Genomic DNA, 22,606 nt, shown 5'->3' on the forward strand with positions numbered 1-22,606 from the left:
AGTTGGCTTTGGCCCCAGTGAGGGCAGGGTCTCCCAAACTTAGTGATGGAGGCAAACTTATCTCAGGACAAGAAAGAAAGTCTCCTGTGCATCCTGCAGTGGGAAGCAGGTTTTCAAAATCAAAGTGCATTTGATGAACTCCAAAATAAATCATTATTCGTCACTGAAGTCAGTGCTGGCAGTGCGCGGGAATTGAAACTTTCTTCAACGTATAAATTTTTCACCTTTGATCAAAAAGTGGTCTTTGCAGCCAGAGGAATTTTAAAGTTTCCATGGTAACAAGCCAAATTTGCATGCAGGCCACCTAATTTCCACTTAGCACTTACTCATCTTAAGCAAAAGGGATTTTGACTTAACAGGTCAGAGGAGGGCTTGAGCTAGAGGTGATGTTGAGGTGTTTAGAGCAGATAGGGATGGGTGGGTGATAATGAAGCACTTTTCTTATATCAAAATTTCCAGGGTCAAAGTTCCCATCTAATGCCCTATGAGATTACTTATTTACTGTGTGATATTTAAATACTTGGCTAAATGTTGTAACTAATTGATGAGGATTAGGCTGTGATAATTATCACAGTAATAATTTGTCCCTGTTGGACAAAAACTCATCACAGTGGTAATAAGATTATATAGCAGCCCAATATTTTGCCTCTCATTTTAGAGAGAATTCACAGAATTTTTAGCCTTGCTCTTAAAGCTTGCTTTCATTCATACTCATTCAGTGATTAGAGTGAAGTCCCCACTGTCTTGAAAAGGCAAGACAGTGGTCAAGGTGATGAGATTACTGAACTACCTGTATCCATTGGTAAAGAAGAGAAGGCGAGACAGGGACATAAAGGGGCGGGGGGGGGGCAGTGGTTGGAGCAGAGGAGCTCAGCCCTTTTCTCTGTTCTGTCATTGAAAACACAGAAGAGAAGGTTTCAAAGGGCAGACCTGCCCAAGGAAAGAAAAAAGAATCCCATTTTCATCAGAATACACATTTGGGCAGCTTCAAAGTCACTTCAAGCTCAGACTTCAAGGTATCATATGTGCGTTTTAACAATGAGCAGAGGTGTACAAGAATAAGAGGGAGTTCAGAGACTGGAGGTTAAAAAGAATTGAAGAGGGGAATTTGAGGGGTGTGAATGCATCCTGTGGGAATTCTTGGCCTTGAAGGAATAGTAGATAACAAGAGATATGACTTAACAAAAAGAAAAAATGGTTATGGTGAAGGATGCAATACCACAGACAGGAATAAAGTCATACGTTCATTTAAATTACTTAAGCAAGTCAAACTGAGTATTACTCTCAGTCTTTTGCTTATTGGACCACTGGAGGAAAAGATGAGCCATGTGTTGAATAATGCTCAACACTCTCTTCCTCAGAATCTTGAAAAGATCTAAAGGGGGAAAAGAGAAAGACATCTTTTTGTGCTGCACTGATGTCAGTAGTGGGCTTCAGTTACAATTTACTGCATAGAGTCTCTGTCCATCTTCACTCTCTTCTCCTCTGTTAGCAGATCTCTCTAGCCCCTGCCTCTAACCCCCTCCCATATTGTTTTAAACACTCACTTTTCTTGCCTGTTATCCCTCACCCAACTCCAACCAGTATCATTGATTAATACGACGGGAGTTGCCCATTACAAACTGTAATCGGCCGCTGAAGACTAAATCTCTTGGTTTTTCATTTCATTTATATTTCCTCTTATTCCCTCCTTTTTCACCCTCTGCTGCTTGCTTACCAAATTGTGTGTGTGTGTGTGTGTGTGTGTGTGTGTGTACACAAATGCATGCAGCACAGACAGACGTCTATGCAGTGTATAGTGAGTGTAGGGAGGGTGACACTCCTCTGTATTCATTTAGTGAGTGCCTGGATGCTGTGACTGGCTGAGCACTAGAGAGGGGGCAGCCAAGCCCTCAGCTCAGCAGCTGAATGCTGCCAGTGTGCCTGCATGGGAGCACTGGGGCAGAGGAATCGTTTTTTGTGCCCTCGGTGAGCTCATCCACCAGGAGCACTCTTCACAGATTTAGCTGAGGGTCTGCACCCTGCCTACTTGCCTGTATGCCTGCCCAAATATATTCCACACAGGGGACAAGGGGAGGGCTTTGAGAATTCCCATTGTCCTTCCAGGCTCTGCTGTTGGATGTAAGTAGCTGTTCAGTTTAGCTTTAGGATCAGATTTGCTCAAGTGTTTGTCCCGTATTTCTCTGCACTGATTAACTTTGCAATATGTGTGTTTACCTATTGTTGATTTCTCTCTTTGTTGTAAGTTCGACTTTGTCCTCTATGTTTGCTTGTGAAGCATCATCAACTGCAGCAAAAGTTGCCATGAAGGCCTTCTTTTATTCCAGTCAACGCTGTATTGATGGCAGCTTTCTCCGGTACTCTGTTGTCAGCAGACGGGTTTTAATTAGTGGGACATTCCAGAGAGTAAGTTAGCGACCAAGTGAGGGAGGGAAGAGAAGAGTTGAGAGTTGGTGACAGTCTCTCACAGCTGAGGCTGATAAAGTAGAAAGAAGCAGCTTTGATTCTGCTCTTCAGCAGGGTCAAGAGAGCATGGATCACCATGGAGATTACATTGTTGAACAGTGAACAGTAGTTGGAGGAGAGACCTAGTTGCACTAATGCACATCTTTTGTCATGTTTACAGACCACACTTCAAACAGGTATTCAAATTGCTTTGCAATCAGTGACTCATCAAGTAGTTCATCTGCAGAGTTTAGTCTCAGAAGGGCACACCATCCATTTGGGGTTGAAAACATCTCCTGCCTTGAGAAGTCTCCTCCATCTGCTGCAAAATGATAACTTTGTTATCAAAATCTGGATGCAGTGTAACTTAAAATATCCAAGTTTACCTCTGGGTCCATTTATATTTCATGTTGAAGGAATAATCTGTAGTCGATGTTTTTCTTCAAAACAAATATAACATCAATAGTAATTTTGATGGTATTTTTGTAATGCATCACATTATTTGGCCTTGGTCTTGATTGGTTTTGCATTGACTTAAAAATACTGTGGTCTGGTCTGTATTATAGGGCAGGGACAGATCTCTCACTGTGTGTAAAGCTCAAATCAGAGAAAAAGGGCAGCAAGTCTGTCATGACTTAGGGATACTGCTACAGAATAATGGTACCTGCACTCACTGCCTCAAGCAAGCTTCCCTCCTCTTCCCTCATCTTCACTCAGAGATGTGAAATGTGCCACAAAATCTTACTCTTAACATGGTGTCAAATGCACTCAAAATGTGTCTACTTCACTTTCTCTTTTTTTTCTGTCTGTGTCTCTGTCCCCAGCAACCAGTTCAACAAAGCTGGAAGACCTGAGCTTTCTTGATGAACAGCGCAACACCCCCCTGCGGACATCCATTCGCCTACCCTGGCACAACACAGGAGGAAGGCCACCTCAGGACTCTAAAGGTGACTACAGTATGTGTAACTGCCTGGAAACACACACCAGCTAACAGATCCATCTGCCAGTTCTCTTGTGTTACTGTTAGTAATTTACCTATTTGTAGTTACTGTCAGCAGATTGTAAAATGTACAGAGTAGTATGTTGATTAGACGGTGACATCTTTTTTTATCGTTTTGGTTTTACCTCAGCATATTAGATTTCAAATGAATGACAATGATATTGATGGTAAAATGCTGTTTCTGCTTTAAAGGTCATTGAGGTTTTCATATCCACATCCGGTTAACAGTTTAGGAATTGTTACTGTTCATACCATTCACAGTTATGTATAAAAAGAGCTCCAATTCATAAACTGTTGATCCAAGATTGATGTAAACATCTTCAAATGAAATCTCAAAGTCAACAATTTACCTTAATGAAATCATTGCTTACTTTCAAATCGAATGTGTCTTAGTGCAGAGCCAAAAAGCGAAACTGTCCAAATGCTAATGCGTTGCGCAATGTAAACATTACATCACTGAGTGCTATTAATGCTGTGCTATCAAAACGCATGTTGGAAGAATTAGGTTGTTTTACAGATAAAATCATGTAAATATTCCTCGGTTCACCCGCCTATGTCTTGGTTATATGTTTTGAATCCCCCGTCTAACTGAGAGAAATCCCACAGAGTGAATATTTGATGAGAACATGAATAATTTAATACAACATCATTAGATACTCAAACTATTTAACCCTCTTTTGAAAACGTCTGCTTCCTTTTCCACACCTCCTGAAGCATGAAGTTGTTACAGCAGCATCATGTTAATTTTATATCCCTGTGGATGGTTAATTATTACTGAGGAACAGTCCTCGTCTGTATAGACTGACTTCATGTTCTATATGTACACATAGATTACATTAGATAGATATATTATTACTGTGGACAGAAGAAAGCTGTATGTCACTCACTGTTAAGAAATGAGGTGTGGTTTGTGTTTTTTGTAGTAGAGTGTGGGCAAGAGACTCCCACAAAGTTATTCAGGCCCAAAGTATTTTGGCAATCTCTGGCAGTGTTTGGCAATGTTCTGTAGCTATATTTATTAAAAATAACACAGTGTTATGCAAATGTTTCAGTGCCATTAAAAAAAAAAATCACAATAAACAACCTTTTTCATTTTTTGAATGTGCTGGTAGTATTGCAATTTTCTCCTTGTCCAAGCAGACATTACTTTTTATTTATTTCAAGTACTTCAAGTATGTTGTACAGTATAAAAATAACTTGCAGAGATAAAAATGTTTTTAAAATAAGTAATCCATCATGGTGGTGTAGTTATTGGCATGTGGTAATGAAGTTTGGCACAGGAGCTGAAAAACAAGCATCCAAGATTTTTGATGGAGAACAAAAACACCAACAAATCAAAAAGCTAGAATGTTTTTGTTGAAATCTGCAAATTGAAGCTTAAGACATTATTAAACTAAGACAAATGCATTAAAGTATGCTTTTTTGTCAAAAGGAATAAATATTTTGCCAATATGAAAGTAGTGGTAACAATAATAGCAGTTTAAGTATTTAGTTGAACTATCAGCAGCAGCACCAGCAGTACTATTAGTAGTTGTACTGGTCCAAGTCTTAGTAGAAAGTAGCAGAGTTTAGTTCCTGAGTGAACAAATGTTCTGAGATTAAATTAGTGCTTAAGTGGACTGGACAGAGAGTCATCTCTCGAGCCCAGCTATATTGGGATTGCTTTTAAAATAACATTCATTCAAGGTAAAGCAGAAAATGAAAATAGACAGTTTTAACACTACAGTGTTCAGGTTTTTGACATACATGGCACACTCTGGAAGGAGAAAACAATTGCGATGATAATCTGATTAATTTTGTAAAAACTCCTATGCAGTTATATAAAATGCAACTGTGTTATTGGCGTGTTGATTCAGAAGCCACAAAAGATCTTCCAGTGAAATGGTTGATTTTCTAACATGAAAAAAATCACTTGCCTTTTTCTGAAAAAAGCTGTATCTTTGACAATGCACATCTTTGTGTTTATGAGAATAACAATGACACAGTCATAATTCTCATTTGTTTCATTTCTTCTCCCTTTTCCTCAGCTCGTTTTTCTCCCTACAAACCCGTGGATATCATGCTCAAACCCCTGTTGTTTGAGGTGCCCAGCATCACCACAGACTCTGTGTTCGTGGGCCGAGATTGGCTCTTTCAGCAGCTGGAAGATGTCCTGAAGGCCAGCGAATCCACAGAGAACCATGGCGCTGTAGTGGTGGGCAGTGTGGGTTATGGGAAGACGGCCATAATCTCCCGGCTGGTGGCACTGAGCTGTCACGGAGGCCGCATGCGTCAGATCGCCTCCAACAGCCCCAGTGCCTCCCCTAAAAGTAATTAATTTCAGCCTCTGTGTGTGAGAACTACATTAGTTGCATGTTGTGTGTATAATTTGATATTTACTTGCAGAGTGTAGAAATGGAATGAGGGTATATCCACAGACAGTATGAATATCAAAACTCCTTCCTCCACTATGATTGAATTAATTTCACAAAATATGGTCTAAACTGCCATGTAATGTGCCTTTTTAACATCCTACAATGACCCTTTTTACACTTAAAAAAGTCATATGACATACTCATACTCTTTCTGCCAGGTGGTGGGGGACCCAGCACAGAACTTCCCCTCAGTCAACCTCCACAGCCCACCCCACCTTCCAGTGCTACCAACACGCTGAGGACCAACAGTTGCCCGGGGACCCCGGAGATGCATCAGCGCAGGGAGGTGGCTGTCAAACGTCTGGCTGCAAAGGTATGACTTCAGCCAAGACCTCAGCATAAAGAAAAAAATGCCATAGAAATCTGAATTCTTTAAGAAGAAGAAAAGTAAACATGAAAATGAACGTGAGGTCTGATTACAGCTGTCCCCCGAAAGAGATTTACTGTTGTGGTGGTAAAGTAGATGCATTTGGATCTGCTGTCTATGGTGCACATTAATTGATATAGTGGGTCTACTTTCTTTCTTCAACAGTATATATCTTCCTTTCTTGTCTTTCTCTCTTGCCAGTGATACTCTTCCTTATTAGAAAGATGCTGGTGGTGTGCAGAATTGCTTTTAGTATGTATGAGGTGTCCTGCAGGAAACTGATAACTGGCTCTGCTCAGCTGATTTATGTTTATATGTTTGTATGATTTATGGTTGTTTATGTTAATTTGTGTGCTATTCAGCCTGTGAAATATGGATGGTCTTCAGCAGTCTGCTGAGGGTATGAAAGACAGTGTCACCATAGGCCTATCGGAGACCTTTAATATCACAGGTTTGTTTGACTTGAGAAGCAGTTAGTTAAAGACATGGCCATGAAAAATGAGCTCAGTGTTAAGACCAACAGCCAAGGTTTTCTTTGTCCCCACACACTCAGTCAAACTGCAGTGCTGCTGTGGACATTAAGTATGGCCTTTTAGCTCTCAGATGGAAGGGATTTGCATTGTGAAGACTGCCACAGGGTCTTTCTCTGTGTTGCCATGGGAACACACTAACAGTATAATCAGAAAAAGTTCAGGGAGAAATTTGGTCCTAAATATCAAACTTTTATGTAGTGCACCTGTAAGAGTCTTGTGTTAGGTTATGTGTTCACTTGTGTCTGTTGGTTTGTTTGTTAGTTTGTCACCAGGATTACACAAAAGTATTAAACTGATTTGTACCACACTTGGTGGAGGGATTGGGCATGGACCAGGGAAGACCCCAATAAATTTTGGTGTTGATCTGGTCAATGGTTCAGATCCAGGAATTTCTTTCACTTTCCTTAACATTGTGAGACAACATAACATTGCATTTTTCAACATTTTTGACTGTTTCTCAGGAAATAATGTATGATATGAAATCAAACATATTATTAGTGTTGAGATATATGACTTTGTATAATTTAGTGCAGATCCAGATAATCATCAGTCTCCCAGACTGGTGTTTGGCCTTGATAGAGGTATGTACTCGACTGAGTGCCATTCTAGTTTTTTTTCTATGTCATTTGGGGGTTACATCTTAGCTGCTCTAGCTTTCAGTATTTTTCATCCAACAGTCTTCAAGTTGCACTACATTAGATGGACTTCAAAGACAGTAAATACAGTCTAAAAGCTTTTCATTATTTTCTGTGCACAGTGGACCAAACACAGTGGACATGTTTTTGAGCATTTTAAACCTTTATTGGACAGTTGACAGCAGAGAGATGACAGGAAACAACATGGGGAATATGACATGCAACAAAGGTTGTGAGCCGGACGCAAATCATTTCGAGGCAGAAACTTGTCTTCTGATCTTGTGCTGTTTATAAAACGGGTGCTGAGTGCTCAACATTGATTGGCTGCTTAGCATGCCATACCTACACATACAGTACATTTTGTAAAAAAAAAAAAAAATGATGACTGAGACTCTCAGGCATTTAATAACATTGGCATTTCTTTGCCTGTCAAGAGTTTTATTAAGGAAGATGTGGGACCACCGTTATTTAGAGAACATTTTGGATTCACCATACAAAATTCATATAATCAGAATAGCTTTGTGATGGTGGGCTGTTAGCTCACCCGATGGTTGTGACACAGCTTTCTAATGGGACTTTGTCTTTGTCTAAATGTAACCAGAACACCTGGTTGTCACACCTTTAGGGTTCAACGCTCTTTGAATGTCATGGATGCCACAATAGAGAAATGGTGCATGAGGCAAAAATTGTACAATTTCCCGGAGTCACTGGGACTGCCAAAGTTCATGCACCAGACAGCAGACTGTGTGCTACTGAGGCTCAGCTGAATGTCCTAAACAGTAGCCCTCAAGCCAGTTTTTGTGTAAAGTGTTTCCAGCAGGCGTTCACACAGGCGTCCTGTTCCTGTGATGTCTGAATACTGATGCAACACTGAGCTGCCTCTGTTAAATTCTGGCTGTTCTTTTTAATCATTGATTTAAAAGTGGTCTCGCGGGGCACTGAGGCCATTACATGTTATGGTTTATCACAAGTTTTATGCCTTATTCCAATGACACAGGCACATTTTTAGGAATTGTTTGTCAAACAGTAAATTTATTCTTGTGCCAGTAGATGAAGTACTGCAGGTGCTCTGCAGAGTGTTGCGTCAGTTGTTGAGATTCTCATTTCTCATTGATGAGGCAGTAGTCTGCATGACTTGTACACCACAATAACTATCACTGCAGTCTCCTTTGCAGCTGCCTATCAAGAGTTATAGTATTTATACAAACAGCAGGTAACTTTAATTTACTGTTTTCACTAAACATAATTTCACAGCTCCCATCTGTTGCCCTCAATTTGTGTGATGCACAAAAAGACCCAAGAGAGAAGTGTTCCAGTCTCTGCCTTGTACCCAGCATTTTTAGATGGATATTGTTTTTGTTCTTTTAAGTTAAACCACCTCATCACATCTCTGTTCTTTGTGCATAACACAATTATCCATGTGACTTGGCCGGTGTGCCAACATAGCTTAATAAACAAACAGATAGTACAAATAGTACCAAATCCCCGAGTGTAATGTAGTATTTGATAATCTTGCAATCAGTTGCTGTTATTTTTGGGTTATTTTGTTTAATTTAGTTCCTATTGTCTCACTTTTAATACCTGCTCTTGATGGTGATATATAGAGCAAAATGAATTGCATGGATTTGCATCTTTGTCTGCTGTATTCTTTACTTCCCAAGTAAAGTCCCAAGATGGACATGATGTCTCTGTCTCTAGTCCCTCTCCTGCCACAGCAGCTTTGGACCAAGGCTTCTGTCTCAACAGATTTGTCTTAACAGCATGGCAGAGGGTCTCATTTTGTTATGACTGAAGTGCTTATGAGATTTATGAGCCTGTGTGGTTTTTATTTTCTCCATTACAAATAAAGGAAATATGAATCAAATGTTACTGTGGTAAAGCTGCAAACAGTGTCAGGCCTGAAACATTTAAAGCACAGTACACTCCATGTCAGCTAAGATATAATTCTGACTTTAGGCTTTTCTAGAAGCTGGTCATCACTGTTAATGGAGCAATAGGCAGGTAGAGCCAGCAGAGGAACAGGTCACCTGTTCCCCCTCCTGCTGCCCCTGGAAGTGTGTCAGCTCCTCCAGGTTGCTCTGTAATTAGAACAGAGTCAAACATCCCCAGGGCATCTCTGTTTTTTCTTTGAAATCGGACATCTTTGGAACACTGCAGCAACCAGCTCAGATACAGAAGATCCTCCTTTTAGAAGTCCACCTGGGAACCGCTGTCTCCTTTTTGGCTGGACCGCAACTGCATGGGCAAGCTCTAAAGACACAACTGAGTGACTGCAGACCCTAACCCTGACTGATGAAGTTAGTTGTTGCTGTTAATTTGGCGTGAACAAGCGGTGTTGCCAACTTAGGCCCTTTTGTTGCTAGATTTACCAACTTTTCAGACCCCTTTAGTCACTCCTTTTTTTTAAAAAAAAAAAAAAGCACCTAGCAACAAATATAGCAAGTTTGTGTTCAAACCATAGCTACTTAGCTACATAGAGGGCAGGCATGAGGTCAGGCTTTCCAGCACACAGCACAGCCATTGTCTTTAACTTAGGTTTTGGTGATTTTGTCAGACATTGTCATGGTTTTAAAATCAGGATCTTAGCAGTGCGGAGCAGCAGCTTGGAAATGACTTGGAGGTGACTGGGCTGTGTTTGAGTCTCTATTTCATACTTGTTCTGTAATCTGACAATAGAAACAGAAAGACTTTAAGAACTAATACTAATAACTAACTAATAAGAACAGAGCTGAAACCAGGCAAAATGCAAATATCCTATGACGTGGTCCAGCCACATATGTTCTCCACCTTGCTAAAGTCAGGTCAGCAGCCTTGGTCAAAAAGGCTGTTGGTTTTGAGGGTCTTGAATGCTCCCAGCTTTACTCATTCCTCTTTAAAGCCAGAACTAATTTCTGCTCTTCATTTATGACTCCAACATGTTTTTAATTTGTCCTTAACTGTGGTCACCCTGTCTTCATCTGTTTTTCTCCCTCTCCTTTGTGTTCCAGGTGGTGGCATATCACTACTGTCAGGCTGATAACACATACACTTGCTTGGTGCCAGAGTTTGTACATAGTATTGCAGCCCTGCTGTGCAGAGCACACCAGCTCAGTGCATACCGGGAGCTGTTGCTGAAAGAGCCCCACCTCCAGAGCATGCTCAGTCTGCGCTCCTGTGTCCAGGACCCAATGGCTGCTTTCCGGAGGGGGGTCCTGGAGCCACTAGCCAACCTCCGTAAAGGTAAAACACAGTTGTCTAATTTCAAAATGTCATGCTTGTAGGCGTGTTCTGTTTCGAGACTATGTGTATGTAAAAAATTAAAGTTGCTTTGGATGTAAATGTCTGGCAAATTGTAAATCTGTCAAAACTGTAATACGACTTAAGTACTAGTATTAATTATTATTAGTGATTTAATTTGCCCTGTCATAAAGAGACACATAACATTATAGTGAGGTCAAATGAGACTTATGAAAATGAACAAGGGAAAGTGTTTTTATATTCTCCCTAATGTCACAGAGTAAATCAACCAGCTGCCACTGGAAGAATTAACTGTTGTGGAAAGTGAAGTGGGAGCAGTAGGTGATGAATCTAAGCAGAGGTCCTTACCCCTCAGTCTCACTGCACCACTGAGAGACCAGAGTTCAGTTGCCACAGTGAAATGAAGCCCTTCTCTGCGCTCTCACCTCGGGGAAGTTTAGTTGAGCTATTACTGTTATGAGCTGTACCTCACTTCACATCGACGTACCTTTGCTGTGTTCTCTGTTGATGTTTTCAGAGAGGAAGATTCCAGAGGAGGACCACATCATCTTAATAGACGGGTTGAATGAAGCAGAGTTTCATAAGCCTGACTATGGAGACACCATTGCCTCCTTTATCACTAAGATCATTGCCAAGTTCCCTTCCTGGCTTAAGCTGGTGGTCACTGTCCGGGTGAACTTACTGGTAAGGAAGAACTCTAATAAAAATGTTGTGCTGAGGTTGAATTGCCTTACCATAGATATATTTCTTGGACTCTAGCAGAGTGAATCATCATTGTTGAGACGTAATAAATATTTCAAATTAACCTGCTTATATTAAGAGAGGGGGTCATAATCAGCTCTTGCAGTAGGTTACCTTCATTTCAGCATTCAGCAATACGATTGTTGAACGTAACAATGCCAAATGAAAAAAAGCTATAGTCCATGAGTCAGATCTGCTGTCACTTCTTGATACTCTCGCTGACTGACATCAAACCCTGTAGATTTTGACAAGTGTGACAGTTGAGAGGTCTTCCTGAACTGCTCCTCCCTGTCATACACTTTTCTCTACAGAGTCATTTTTGTCAAGCGTATCTAGGACCATTCGAGAAGGAACTGAAGTATCAGTGACCCGGGAATCAAGACCGCATGACAGGGAAGGAGCAGTCAGTCTCTTTGAGCCGACTAGCTTGGTGACACTAGGTCGACGAGTTACAGAGATGTGCGGGGCCTGTGTTGAACTCACACTGGCAAAGGCTGAGCCTTTGGCATGCCTGGTGAGACAAACGATGGCTGATTTTCTTTTTGCTGGGACAGAGCGCTGAGCCAGGGATAATAATGTGATAGGTGACTGATACCCAGAACTCAAGTTATTAATGCTCAGGCAGGAGCCAGAGGCTGAAGGTACTGTCTATGAGTAAGAAGTGTTCAGCCCATTTGTTTTTATCCTGAAACGGTGAGCCAAAATTAAAGTTTGATTTATGGCAAGGTCCTCTGAATGTGCTAAATCAATATATTGTATTCACATCTATTAATTCATCAGTATCACTTTATGATTTGGAAGGTGTTTTTTTTGGATCTCCCAGTTGACTGCAAGGAAAGGAGGATAGGTGGGCTCTCACTGACAGACTAAAGCAGTATTTTAATTGGAGGGAATTTGCGTCATAACCTCTGAAGTCATTCGTCAGTTTGGCATGTCACAACGTCTGACTAACTGAAGGCATGCTGTGGATCAAAAAGGATAAACAATTAATATTGCATCGGTGAAGCATTCTGGAAAGGAAACCATAAAAACAAAACGTCTCAGTTGGTAACCACAGAACTGTATTTGTGTCCAGGAGTGTCATGAAAATGTCATAGTACTGGCTTTTGCATGCTAGACTAATAACCTGCATATCTGTGTGATGTTGCTAGCACTTCACCCATCTCATGGTTTATGATCAGTACATTTCATTGACTCTCTGTTGTGTGTGTGTGCTTGTGCATGTGTGTGTGTTGTGTGTTTGTTTGCTGTATCTTGCCATGAAGAAGAAGCGAGAAGTGTTATTTCACTGAGGCGATGTTTCTCTAGCCTCAGACAGCCTAGAGGATGGGAGGATTAAGGTGCATTGATTTCTCTGGCCCCTGGGACATAGATTGAAATGTGAGCTCTGGCTCAGACCTTTGCTTACCTGCTAGCTGCTATCCCATCCATCCCCTGCCTCTCAAGTCCTGTTTTCCTCATAGCCACATTTCTAACAGTTACAAGTGTCTGCTTTAGCCTGATAGCTCAGTGTGTTTGCTTCCCTACTGCTCAAAGACACATAAGCAACTTTTTTTTTTTTTTTCAAATGGCAGGTCTCAGGATGTGCAGAAGAATCTTTTATTGTTTGTTGTGGTTAGAAGGGCTACAATTCATACTGTAGAGGCTAACTAGAAAATTTACTTGCTGTTATGTTGGTTATAGTGATATGTCATTGGGTTATTTTCTCATTAATATAGGTTAATTTGCAATGAGAAGGAAATTAAGAAGTGTGGTTCCAAAAATATTACTTTACATATGCCACTGATTAATTTTGTTTTATGTTGTTTCTTCCGTAGGAGATCACCAGCCTTCTGCCCTTCTCCAAGATCTCCCTGGATGACTTTTCTGACAACAAAGAGATAAGCAACGACCTCAATGCATATATCCAGTACCGTATCAATGGCAGCAAGGATATCATGAACAATATTAACTTGAATGGCAAGGCCGATCCTATCACAGTTGGCAAGCTCAGTAGCCACCTGATCTCTCGCAGCCAGGGTTCCTACCTGTATCTTAAACTTACCTTGGACCTGTTTGAGAGAGGTCACCTGGTGATCAAAAGCTCTAGTTACAAAGTTGTGCCCGTCTCGCTGGCTGAGCTCTACCAGTTACAGTGCAATATGAAGTTCATGACCAATTCAGCCTTTGAGCGCTCACTGCCCATCCTCAACGTGGCGCTTGCCTCACTGCACCCCATGACTGATGAGCAGCTGTTCCAGGCCATCAACGCCAGCTTCATCCAAGGGGAGCTGCAATGGGAGGACTTCCAACAACGCATGGAGTTGCTCTCATGCTTCCTCATCAAACGGCGGGACAAGACGCGCATGTTTTGCCACCCCTCCTTCAGAGAGTGGCTGGTGTGGAGAGCTGATGGAGAGAGCACGGACTTCCTCTGTGACCCCAGGTCAGTCGTCTGCTTTGTAAGCAAATGCAGCAACTCAGCAGCTCTCCCTTTAGGAATGTGGGCTACTATTACAGGCATGACAAGTAGTGCATCTGTGCCTTGGATCATGCAACTTGGAATGCATCACAAATAGACCTTAAACAATCTGTAGGAGAATAGAAATTAAGCCATTATGATAATTATGGTAGTCAAATAGATTTTCAATCTATTTGACTACCAATAGAGGTAGATTTTCAAAATTTAGAAGGCTTTGTGTTTGAGAAATAATCACATTGTTTGTCCCTGAAGTTTTTACTGCAGTTTGATATGTGAATCATAGATGTCTGGCAGGCAAAGTAAACAGACATGAAGGACTTTGTACAAAGTTGAATGTTCTTATCAACAAACACAGCGTGACTCAGTTCTGAGTTAGGGAGGAAATTAAGTTTGAGATGTTCCAAATATTTATTTTAATCATAATAACCAATTCAGAATGCACTGTATTGCAACTTTTTATTTGGTTACTAGCAAACAACAATGACACCACAGCTCAGGGGGTAAAACGGGTCATCCACTAATTAGAAGGTCGGTCGTTCGATCCCCAGCTCCTCCAAGCTGCATGTCAACATGTCCTTGGGCAAGATATTGAACCCCACATTTCCCCTGATGGCTGATCCATCAGTGTACGAGTGTGTGTGTGTGATGTATGAATGTGTGAGTGAATGGGTGAATGGGGCAAGTATTATAAAGCGCTTTAAGCGGTTAGTAAGACTAGAAAAGCGTTATATTTACCATTCACTACCTATTGACGTACAGAGATCTCTGCTGTAGACAGAATACTTAAGTCCAAAGCCCTGGCTGTTAGTAGCAATGAAGGGGTGTCATTGTTAATTTCAGCTGTTTAATGGGAAAATGTATTGGGCTAAAATCATTTCTAAGGCTTTGTTAAAGTCTATGTATTCCTACCACTACAGTTTTGTTAAGTAAAAATATACAGTGAAAATTGGCCTATGAATCAGTCCTACGGAAAGAGACTAAATCCCTTTTTCAGCCTGGAGGATGTTGACCTAAACATTTTACATAATGTATGCTGTCGTCTGACACTTCTCCACTTACATTAAAATATGCAGAGACTTCACTCTGCAGAAAATGATCATTGTTTCCAGCCGTGCCCTTCTCGCCTGTTAGTCAGGCTTATCTACTTTAGTAGTGTTACCTAACCTAAATTATAGAGCCCCCTCACCTGCATTAGTGGCTTCAGTCATTCACACTTAATAAATTGGATGATGTCACTTTGGGTTGCTTTTTTCCTCCCTGTTGCTCGTCAGTATCACCTCTGCTCACACAGTCGTGTCTGTAAATGGACCAGAGCCGAGCTTCATATTCTGGTCATTCACAGCCTTCCAACTCCATCATTAAAAAAACAAAGGCTCAAGAGTCTGGCAGAGGGAATGCACATGCACACAAAAGCTTGCTGTACTGCCTCTAATGTTGGTGCCTGGGCAAGAATAGAGAGAATTTTAACCAGATCAAAGTGATCTGCAATCATGCATGTCCTTTTAATGAAGTTCTACATTAATTAGTACAAGAGTGGCTGAGTGAAGACGGAAAGGAGAACCCAGGGGTTTCACACTCTTACTCCCCTAACCCCAGTCTTCTCTACGAAAATGGCAGGGTGCTCTTCATGACCAGAATTAAACAAGTACTTTCATGTTAAGTGAGGCAGATGAACATCAGATGCATCCGTGGCTTTACATATCAAAAATCACAATCACCATCCACAGTTAACCATTAAGGTGAAAACCAGATGAGACTTCTTTACATTTCATGAATATTAAGATACATTACAAAATAATTAACGTATGTCTCCTAGTCTCATTTTGTCACCATATTTGTTACGTATTCTGCTGTACAGCTGAGTATCTTCTTTGTTGTCTCCTAATCCAGGACTGGCCATGCTCTTATGGCTTTCATGTTGTCCCGCCAAGAGGGGAAACTGAATCGTCAACAGACCATGGAGCTGGGACATCACATCCTCAAAGCACACATCTTCAAGGTAGAGCGATGGAACCTAGACATGCTCTCTACATTCATCCTTGTTTGAAATCCATCCCTTCTTGGAATTTCATGGTGTTCACTCTCTGTTTATTTATGTATTGTGACTATGGTTCACCAGAGGATAAGCCACGGCGTGTGAAGAGAAAGACTCGACAGCTTGTGCAGCTCAGGTTCACTGATGTTATGTATGCATTCATATGCATGTGTGTGTGTGTGTGCAGGGCCTGAGTAAGAAAACAGGTGTGTCATCCAGTGTCCTGCAGGCTTTGTGGATCAGCTGCAGTGCCGATGGCCTTTCTGCAGCTTTGGCCTCCCTGAGAAACCTTTACACACCCAATGTCAAGGTAAAGATGTTCTCCAGCTTTCAGTGTCACTTGGACCTGATTCAATCAGCCCATCAGCTGATTAGATGATGGAAATCGAAATCAATTAATGATTTTGAAATGCCAAACTTTTTGGTTCCAGTTTCTTTTTACTCTCCATATTTAATTGATTAATCAAAAAAAAATCAATCAATTGCTTGATAATTAAAATAATTTATAGTTGCGACCCACAATTACAAATTCAAACATTGTGCAAGGTGACAATTTCCACACTTTTCCATCCAAATAATTATCCTAAAACTGTCCATTTAATGATGATAAGTATTATTAGTGACATCATCAAATGCCATCTCTGTATGCTTTTGTAATTTCACAGAGGAATTATAATAAATGTCACACTATGTTCCTTACTCATACTTGTGTGAGCTCAGCACAGACCAACAATTGAAGCCACCATGAAAAGCAGCATAATCGACTTAGGCTGATGCATCTTGCTTTCTTTCCCTTAGCTCGATCTGTGTCCTTCTCTTGTCTGAAAGGACAAAAGTGAATGTCACTAAAAGGCAGCTAAAGTATAAATGAGTACACAAAGAATTAGTCTGAGTTACATCACCAAAATGGACTGTAAAAATATGAAAGCTTAAACTTCTCACCCTGTTGTATTAGTCCCAGCCCTTTAATCCATTTTCCATTTAGCACACAGAGGATTTGCTATTTCCTCACATTTCCCTTTTTCTCATAACATTTCATAACAATTACTGTTTTTTCTCTCTTTTGTGGTTCTCATATCCCAAATTCTACCATTTCCATTTTCCATTTATTGCCTTTATCCTTATATCAGAACACTTCCTGTATTTCTTGCAATACTTCTCATTTTCCTTGTTGTTTAAATGATAATAACAAGAGCATGTCTTCATATGTATAGGGTAATTATAGATCTAGTGTGTGTGTGTGTGTGTGTGTGTGTGTGTGTGTGTGTGTGTGTGTGTGTGTGTGTGTCTTATGGTGGTGATGAATTTAGACTAGACTGAATGAAAAGAGTGTGACAGTGATAAAAGACCATGTAACATCATTTAATTAACAATGGTTGGCAGGATTGTATCAGATTGGATGCCAGCTGCTTATTTGGATGCAGTAATAAAAGTTACTTGAAAAAGGCTGTTAGATCTAGTCTAGGTCTGTTGTCATATCACTTACATTTAGTGGCTGAATTTCCAGGCTAATATAATCAGTTCCTTGTTAGACACAGTGATTGGCCAATTATGTGTCAGATATTGGCCAGCCATTCTCAGTCACATTTAAGTAACAAGGAAATTTAAAAATGTTTGGAGGAAATTGGGAAGTAGATATCTGATGAAATGTGTGCCAGGATGAAGAAAATGGGAAATGTGAGGAGTTAAAACGTCAGTACAAGATGAATGGGAGGCAGAAAGTCATTTAACTGACTGTATTATTTATTTAGCTATTCAGATACACTTCTCGTTCAGTGGTCTATTCATGATTTGTTGGTGAGGTTCTGTAATTACCAACCAACTTTTCATAACACTAATTTGACAAACGTTAATGTAGAGCTGGTACTACTTTGCAGGTACTACCTTCCAGTTATGTTTCGAGGGTGAGAAAATCATTGGCCTGGAAAAGACATTTTGTCTGAATGAAATATTCTCGCTAGAAGCAAAATTATCCTACATTTTTCTTTTTCATTAGTGTTTCTATAGTGTTCCATCACTTGCTGTCATCCGCAATGTCTGCTTGTGAGTTATTGTGTATAATATCAGTGGAAGAGACACTTACAAAATGACCTTGTTCTGTCCTCTGAGAGAAACAGAAAATTGCTGTTAATTTATTCCACAAAGGATCCAACAAATAACACAGTTTAATTTCCTGTTGTCAGATACTCGTTTGGCTCGGTGGGTCTGTTTGACTTAGCATTTATTATTGATTTTCTCATCATGGAAGAGAATAACACACTTACTAATTGCATTCAGTAGAATGTGACCAGTTCATTTAGTGGCAGTATGAGCTTTTGCAATGAAATGAGTTACAAGAGGAAAATCTAATGTATCTTTGTGTATGTAGGTTCTCCTGTTGTTTAAACTAGTCATTAGCCATGGTATCTGCAAATCTTAAATTGAGCTTTATGGCCTTAGAAAATAGTTAAGCTGACAAAGATGTTTTGGCTATGTCTACATGTCTATAATTACAATCTCATGCTGTTAAATTCTAGTTAAGGTCCTTTTTTTTATAGATACCATCACAGTAATGCCCTTGTGTAAATGTGTGGTACTTCAGGGGAACTGTAAGAGCAATACGGACGGCAATAAGGATTCCCTTGGTTAAATACAACCTAATTTTCGCCTTGATATTACAGCATGACAGGCTTTTGTTTCTTCATTTTGACAATTACATAAATCTTACGTTCAGTAAAGGAAACATTAAAATACATATTTTATTGTCTTCTGTATAAGAGGGCCTCCAAATGGAAAAGTTAGAAATTATTTGCAGATGCTACAGTAGTACGTAAATAGCATTGTTCAAACACCAAATGTCCACTTTCATTTGTACAATCAGGTGAGCCGTCTGCTGATGCTGGGTGGGGCCAACGTGAATTACCGCACAGAGGTCCTGAACAACGCGCCGGTGCTTTGCGTCCAGTGCCACCTTGGGCACCAGGAAATTGCCTCTCTGCTGCTCGAGTTTGGCGCAAGTGTAGACGTGGTGTCTGAAAATGGCATGAGCCCCCTCTGCTTCTCAGCTGCTGCAGGACACCTGGGACTAGTCATGCTGCTCTGCAAGAGGGGGAGCAAGGTGGGGAGCCTGCTTTTTGTGACCACTTACTTCTACAAATAAAGATGAGTTAGAGATAATCTACTTTGTGGTCATAGACATTGGGAAGTCTTAAGGCTGAAGTCATGTTTTCGTGCACAGACTTTGCTTTGCCACTTTGATGCGGTATGTGGTTCATGGCTATTTAAACATGCAGCTTGTTCACCTGAAGTATTGGGCATATTTCTAGTGTTTCTGTGCCGAATAATCCAAGAATCTTGTGCGTCTGCCAGGTTGATCATGTTGATAAGAGTGGCCAGTGTGCGTTGGTCCATGCTGCTCTTCGAGGACACCCAGAGATTATCCAGTACCTGCTGGAGCTGGAATGGAGTGCTGAGGGGCAGCAGCAGGACTGCGCTCTGAAGAACAAAGCTCTACAGCAGGCTTTGATTGCAGCTTCCAGTATGGGACACACACAGGTCTGAGCAACACACACAAACATATTCTACTTAATACACTGTTGACCCTGTTAACCCTCACCAATCCCCTCACACATAAAATGAACCTGAGGACATGATGAAGAAACTCAGGTTAGGTTTTATTGTCCTCTTAATGAAACCGTAACTCAAAACAAAAAGGGATGTATTTGAAAGAAAAAACTAACCTTGCTATGGAGTCACACAAACAAAACACTGTATATTGCAAAAATGAAATACACATTGAATTTATGGCACAATAACATCAACCTTCGACAAAGAATTTCAGAGTTTTCAAAGAGCAAAGAGAAAATCTTGATAAAAACCTGTGCACATCTTGCTCTCAGTAATGATGAATTAAAGTTTGAAGTGTTATTTGGCCTTGTATGTCTGAAAGCACGATTCCAGGATCAATCACAGTGCAGTGCCTTCAGCTGCCCAGGTGCGATGTAGACTCAAGGTTTATTTTGGCTTCCTCGTTAGCCGGAATGGGATCCTGAGGCCCGGCTTAGAATAACAGAACTGGGCCAAGCTAAGCTGTCAACCCACATGTAGAAGAAGACCCCATTAAAGTTCAAGTATTAATCAGATTGTACTCAACTCACGTAACCTCATACAGTGATTCAGGGACCAGCAGTTCTCTAGTCTCCTGTGATTAATTAGTAATAATTTGCTCAGGTGGCACTATCCGATTTTGCATCTGATTTTTTTTTTTTTGTTTTGTTTTGTTTTGTTTTGTTTTAGCATGTCCCATAACCTTTTGAGGCCTTATTTGATATCTTGTGCTGAAACAGTATGCCATTAATCTGAGTTTCTTTTTTGGCAGGTTGTGAGCAGCTTGCTGGCTTTGAATAATGAGCATGCTGTGCAAATTGATAGCCACGACACTCTGTGGGGAGAGACAGGTATGTTTTCATCCTTCTTTTTGCATTACATGGCTCTCTTGTATTATCGCCTGCTGTTTTAGCATTCTGGACCACACTGCTGTAATTACATGCTGCAGTGAAAGGACTTGTAGCTCTCTTCTCCACAGTAATGCCATCAGTAATGCTGGCTGTTCCAGGTTCTCCTGTGCTGTACTTTCTGGTAAAAGCATTACTTATTGTGGTCATATGGGTTTCTACTCAGAGTTTGGTCAACACAGCATTTCCTCTGAACAATCATTTTCCAGCATGCTGCTGGATTTCAGCTACAGTATCCCCATGGTGCTCTATGTTAAGATACTGCCAACAGTTTGGACATTTTTTGGAGTTACTCCACCATCTGTTGTATGCATTGCTAGTCATATTTAGGTATAGCAGGGGTATTGCTGTAGAATTACATATTTGTTAAAATCTTGTAACCATCAATATTAGTATCTGTTGATATTAGTTTAACCATTTTTTTTCTGAAAGGGTTTTGGGGACTTTTCGGAAGTTTGTGCTTTTGTCTGATTAAATGAAAGTGATGACAGAAAGTAAGAAACAGAGTCAGCCACATGTTGTGGACAGTGGCTCTTGTCAGTGGTCAAAAGCCATTTGAGATGCAGGAGATGATGGTCAGCAGGACAAAGGAGCAGAGAGAAATATTTTGTTTGACAGAAATTACACAGTGGACTACAGTGTCATCACACACTCTGGAGGGGTCCAGATATCTTGCTTTTTTAGTCACTGCAGAGGTGATGTGCTGATAAATATACTGTATGTAGCATTATCAATATACACCAAGAAGGGGCCCTAAGATCATTATTGCATGTGTTTTGCTTTCTAGTTACCAGAAAATATTAAAAAAAAAAAAAAAAAAAAAAAAAAAAAAATATATATATATATATATATATATATATATATAATGTAAGTTTCAGACACATACAGTGTTAGAGTGAAAGTATTTTAACATGATTTTAAGTGTGGGATATTTTAAAAATCATGGACATATTTAAAATGGTGTGGGCCTACCTCGCCCACAATATGAGCTTTGATTATGTTTAGTTTCAGAATTTAATGATCTGGAGCTATAAATGTTCAAATTGCACCCCTTGACGTTTGACAACAACAGGGTTTGATGCTTTTTGTGCACAATCATACCAGAATAGACAAAAAGAAGAATTTTAATAATAGTCTGTTTGTGTCTGCCTCTGTTGTAAGCCAGCAGGATTTAGCAGTAAAAGATCGGTGCTACAGGAATGTAGGTCAGCCTATTAGTGGAGAGGCTGTCCACAGTGTGGTTCGCTGGTGCTTGCGCTCTGCTAAATGACTGCAGGACTTCAGACCTTATTACGGTCCTAAGACACTCTGAAATATTTCTCCATGGAACTGCTTTTCTGTTTCCACTGATACAATCTGTGTTCTGGTACAATCAAAACACCTGCCTTCTCGGATTTGAAAACATAATACTTTTTCTAAAGCTTCGGTTAGTATTTCTGAATCTGATATGTAGCCCACCTTCAAGGCCAGGACAATTTGGACACGGCTATTGCTTTGAATAATAGTAATCGTATCATCATATCAGAAAAGCATTGGAGCCACCTGTGGCTGCGGCCTAGTGTTTGCCTCTCAGCTCTATAAACAATATGGATGCATGGCTTGGCATGACTTCTAAAGTAACAGCCTGGCAGGTCACTGGTAGCAATAGACAGGTGAATAGGTTAACATATACACCTATGATCTTAATGTAGATTTTATCCACTGGGTCTTACTTGAAAAAAGAGGCATTTTCTGCAGCCATAGAATGAAGATTTAGTGGTGTATTGCAGGTAGGTGTGCAGCATCATAGAAGAGTTCACTACAAGGTAGTGAAAATGCCTCAGCTCATGTTGACTGGATGCAAAAAACAGAAATGATTAACACTGAGCAATATATTAAAACTAATTTTCACCACAAATCCCTTTTCCACCATTCAGTGTGCAGATTTAATAATCCATCCTGGTGGTAGCCAGAGCTCTGCTGCAGAGAATACCAACACCCACAAAGTTCCTGAAATATCCCCTTAAAAACTGGCCTTTCAAAATTCTCAGATACTAATCTGTCTCTGTGAAAATTTAATTCACATATAAAATTCAATGGAATATTACATCTCTATGTAATATTATCTATGCAAATAGTTCCACTGTCTCCTTTGCTTAAATAGAGGCAGATTGGATTGCACATCTGTGCAAGCTTCATCTTTAAAATCCACTCTCAGCATTCAAAACACCTCCCAGTTATACAAAGAAAGGTGATTTAACTGCAC

At 40.4% G+C, this 22,606-nt stretch overlaps 1 protein-coding gene across 4 annotated transcripts in view; it reads left to right on the forward strand.

The window, feature by feature from the left end:
* tanc1b (tetratricopeptide repeat, ankyrin repeat and coiled-coil containing 1b) overlaps window positions 1-22,606 on the forward strand; it is a 95,718-nt gene that overhangs the window by 63,253 nt on the left and 9,859 nt on the right. For all 4 annotated transcript variants that reach the window (XM_071473074.1, XM_071473152.1, XM_071473230.1 and 1 more), the window contains 11 exons: window positions 3,270-3,392; window positions 5,473-5,754; window positions 6,018-6,172; window positions 10,382-10,613; window positions 11,149-11,315; window positions 13,190-13,797; window positions 15,724-15,832; window positions 16,056-16,178; window positions 18,729-18,965; window positions 19,217-19,402; window positions 20,226-20,304. In XM_071473074.1, coding sequence (XP_071329175.1) covers window positions 3,270-3,392; window positions 5,473-5,754; window positions 6,018-6,172; window positions 10,382-10,613; window positions 11,149-11,315; window positions 13,190-13,797; window positions 15,724-15,832; window positions 16,056-16,178; window positions 18,729-18,965; window positions 19,217-19,402; window positions 20,226-20,304 — 2,301 coding nt within the window. The remainder of the gene's footprint in view (window positions 1-3,269; window positions 3,393-5,472; window positions 5,755-6,017; window positions 6,173-10,381; window positions 10,614-11,148; window positions 11,316-13,189; window positions 13,798-15,723; window positions 15,833-16,055; window positions 16,179-18,728; window positions 18,966-19,216; window positions 19,403-20,225; window positions 20,305-22,606) is intronic.

This window comes from Trachinotus anak, unplaced genomic scaffold, assembly GCF_046630095.1.
Source record: "Trachinotus anak isolate AG129_WGS33_773 ecotype Australia unplaced genomic scaffold, CSIRO_AGI_Tana_v1 ptg000001l, whole genome shotgun sequence".
Taxonomy (NCBI): domain Eukaryota; kingdom Metazoa; phylum Chordata; class Actinopteri; order Carangiformes; family Carangidae; genus Trachinotus; species Trachinotus anak.